Genomic DNA, 3,736 nt, shown 5'->3' on the forward strand with positions numbered 1-3,736 from the left:
CTTAATCCACAAGGTAGACCTGGATGAAACCTGTGCTTAAATGCATTGTTCACACAGAAAAGTTTGTGTATATAGAGGCCTTTTATTGTGGCCAGCCTAAGGCACACCTGTGCAATACCCATGTTTCCTGATCAGCATCTTGGTTATGCCATACCTGCGGGATGGATTCTCTCGGCAAAGGAGAAGTGCTCACTAAACACAGATTTTGACAGATTTGTGAGCAATATTTGATAGAATAAGCCTTGTGTGTACATAGAAGAGGGTCTTAGATCTTTGAGTTCAGCTCATGATGAATGGGCGCAAAAACAAAAGTGTTGCGTTTATAATTTTGTTCGTGTATATACACACACTTCCACCTGGTGTACAATAAACTCTTTTTGTGCCTGCACTCACTATGACAAACACCACACACACACACACACACACACAATGAAGAAGAAACATATTATTCTTAGAGATTATTTTTATTTTAGTAAGTTTTTTTTCAGTTTGTTTTGCAGTGATTGAGATTGTAACTATATTGTGTTAAAAAATTGAAGTAAATGAAAAAATCACAAGAAAAATAAATTTTCCCCTCATTAAAAAATCACGTTTTTAAATCCCATTTTAATCTATTTAGTCAGAGTGAATAATCAGAGTGATATTTCTATTAACTGATTTGTAGTAATTTGATGTGGAAACATTAAATTGGAAGTGAATCATTACAGCAAGTTTGCTATTAAAGTATAACATTGTAGACGTAATAGTAGCGTCATACTGGTGGAAGTAACATCATAATGGTATATATGATGGAAGATGGTGGGAGGCTTCACACTTTCCTGGCACAAACAAAAGGTCTCCTGGAGTTACAGTGCTCATCGTTCCAAGCGTTTCCTGTAAGAAGAAAAGAATCGCTAAGCACAACAGAATAAAAGTCTACAGTTTATGACTAACTATTGTTTACTGAGTGCATTTAAATGTCTCTGATGTAATGCTTGTTCTTTAGACAAATTAAGAAAAGCGTATGAACAGCAGTAAAAATACAACAGATAACTTAGTCTTGAGATACCAGATCCAATGAGTCACTCAGCTGGGTGCAGCCTTTGTTTTTGATGTGCTTCCACACAGTCTTTCAGTCCTTTCAAAATCCTAAGCCAGTCACCATAGCTGGAGGCCTGACTTGCCCATTGTATCCCCCACAAAAACAGTTCAAATGGATGTGTGTTCTGTGGATTCCAAACCAAAGAATGGCATGGCAATGAGGTGCCTATCTGAGCTGTCCTATCTGTTGCACCTGGGACTATAGATTTCCCCTACCATGATGATCTACACTGCCACCTGTGGTATACCAGAGATTGGCCACAAATATAAAAAGACATAAATACACAGCCCTTAATAAGGACTCCTATAACTATACCACTTGTCTCTTGTCAATTAAAAAATACCATCAGTAAGTCTAATAATATTTGTACCTCTGAAGTTGATCTCTGTACAGTGTTCTCCTCCGTGGTTGTTAGGCTCCCCATGAGCCCAGTATCTGAATGTGGACCCCGAACCATCAGTCCACATCCACCTTCCCTCCTGGAAGAGAAGGTGATTGCTGAACAGCTGTGCTAATTGCAGATTACTGATTTGTTCATGGATGTCAGGATATTTTGGAACAACTGGTCACTGGTTGATCTAGCATAAGGGCCCACGGAGCATCTAATCTTAATCTTAAATGAGTTTAAACCATGCTTCCCTATTCTGCTCTTCTGAATTTGGTCTTCATTCTCTGTATTCCAAACGGGGGCTTAAATTCTTGATGACTTTCTTTGAGTTACACATTTTCATGATCTATCAATTAATTGGTTTACCTCAGTTAGGTGAGCTGAGGAAATATATTCTTAGTTCATATAGTAGAGTAGTTCTCATAAAATCCTTCAGTGGTTTAAAGAAACTTCAAATAAATTGGCGTTCAATCCTGTAAGATGAAAATTACTAAAGGGGAAAAGATACATATTCTATTGAAAACATCTAGAGTAGCCCTCCCAGCATTTTTCTCCCTTTAGGTAGACCTTACTCTCAATAAGGTTTGAGACCCTTGATCTATCCCAAATCTATTAGTCTAAAAATGTCTCACCTGTATTGCATCAAAGTGCCCAATCCAGGCATTTACATACGCCTGATACCTCTGGTGAATCAGATTCCTAATGACGTAGTGTTCATGGATGTTGTGGATTGAGGCCAGGTTCCCACCGTGAGCAATGCAGATTAGCTGATGGGGGAGACAGAGTGAGAGACAGATACAAAATTAATAGGATGTCTGAGAGCATGTAAACTGAGAAGAATGAGATGAGGGAGAGCAGATAAATACAACCAGACTTCATATAGCTGAAACATGATTATTGACTAACCTGAAGGCCAATAAAGAGTAATTAACTATCTACCTCTGCATCAGCCATGCTCCGTTGATCGGTGAAAACATTGAAACAGCGAGAACCATACCGGCTCCAACCAGAAGGACAGTCTGTAACACAACTGTTATGTTAGAGTAAAGAGTGAAAGGAATCAGAAAGTTTTACATCCCATTCATTCAGGTTTTAAAAAGAAATACATAATCTTTAACACCTTCCCACACCCTTGCTCTTACTATCAGAATCATTTTAAAGATCCTGTATTTGCATTTACATTATACACATACATTAGGACTTAATGTTTGAAAGAGGAAATTGTGTTAATTGTGTGTGCCTGGCCCATCCCGGAGAGAATTTAGGCCTAGCCAATTACCCACTACAGCTCAGTGTATGATAGCAATGCAGACAACACCATTCTTTCTGCATTAATAAGAGTAGGTGATGTTGTGTCAGTGAACCGCTCTGTAGAATGACTCTGGGGTATTTTCGAGCAAACCAGATGATGTAATGTTGTCTGTATGAATTTATATGTACTGAAAATACAACATCCAAGCATAGATAAGTTATAGCTACCAACCTGCAGACCTGCTAATCCTGGTGGACCCCTGTGTATATGAACAACACATTTATTAAAACAGCTTAGAATTTGCACTTTTGAGTTTTAATTTTAGCATCCATTATCTTAAACAATCTCCTTGTAGTGTGGCTGCTCCACTGTTGGCATTTTGTGGAGCATCATAGCAGATATATTGTAAATTCAGCACTCAGCTGTAGCTTCTAAAAGCTTCATAGTAAACAACTTTCTGGATTTTCAGGATAAAATTATACTTTTAATGACATTAACATCATATTTGTGAGAGTGTAGTTTTCAGCGACATTTTAGAGAATTCTTTAATACTTCAGAAGAATATTTTACTTACTACAGTTCCTGCAATCAACAGTCCGCTAACCAGACAGAGGAAGAAAGCCAAGTGAAAACCTGATGCCATCTGTGGAAAAGCATGAAATGGAATAAATTCATGGTCTTTTTGATTAATTGGTTACATTTTGTATCTATAAAGTGTAAAGAGACACAAGATGTAGTAAAAACGAAAGATTAAAATTATACAAAACTTCAATTTACAATGATAAAACAAAAAGAACGCTTGATAAACAACTTAACTGATTAATTGATTATCAAAATAGTTGAATGGTAATATTCTGTAGATTGAACTTTTATCTGTAATGTCATCATAAAATGAAGTTAAGAAGTAGTTAAGTTATTAAATTTTACCTTTGCTGTAGTGATGCCTGTTGCAGAGAGGATGAACATACAGCTGTGTGACTTGGAACAGTACGAGTCGTCACATATTTATACACCC

The 3,736-nt window shown here is 37.1% G+C and overlaps 1 protein-coding gene across 1 annotated transcript; it reads right to left on the reverse strand.

Annotated features, from left to right (window-relative positions):
• Positions 1-490: 490 nt before the first annotated feature.
• On the reverse strand, positions 491-3,736 carry LOC118339664 (galactose-specific lectin nattectin-like). The gene is made up of 7 exons (XM_035677367.1): positions 3,649-3,736; positions 3,296-3,364; positions 2,953-2,980; positions 2,409-2,488; positions 2,102-2,236; positions 1,452-1,560; positions 491-873 (listed from the first exon to the last, which is right to left on the reverse strand). Exons 1-7 carry the CDS (start codon positions 3,685-3,687, stop codon positions 809-811), a joined length of 525 nt encoding a protein of 174 aa, XP_035533260.1. The 5' UTR covers positions 3,688-3,736; the 3' UTR covers positions 491-808.

Source organism: Morone saxatilis, unplaced genomic scaffold, assembly GCF_004916995.1.
Source record: "Morone saxatilis isolate NCDOM2014 unplaced genomic scaffold, NCSU_SB_2.0 Contig572, whole genome shotgun sequence".
Classification (NCBI taxonomy): domain Eukaryota; kingdom Metazoa; phylum Chordata; class Actinopteri; family Moronidae; genus Morone; species Morone saxatilis.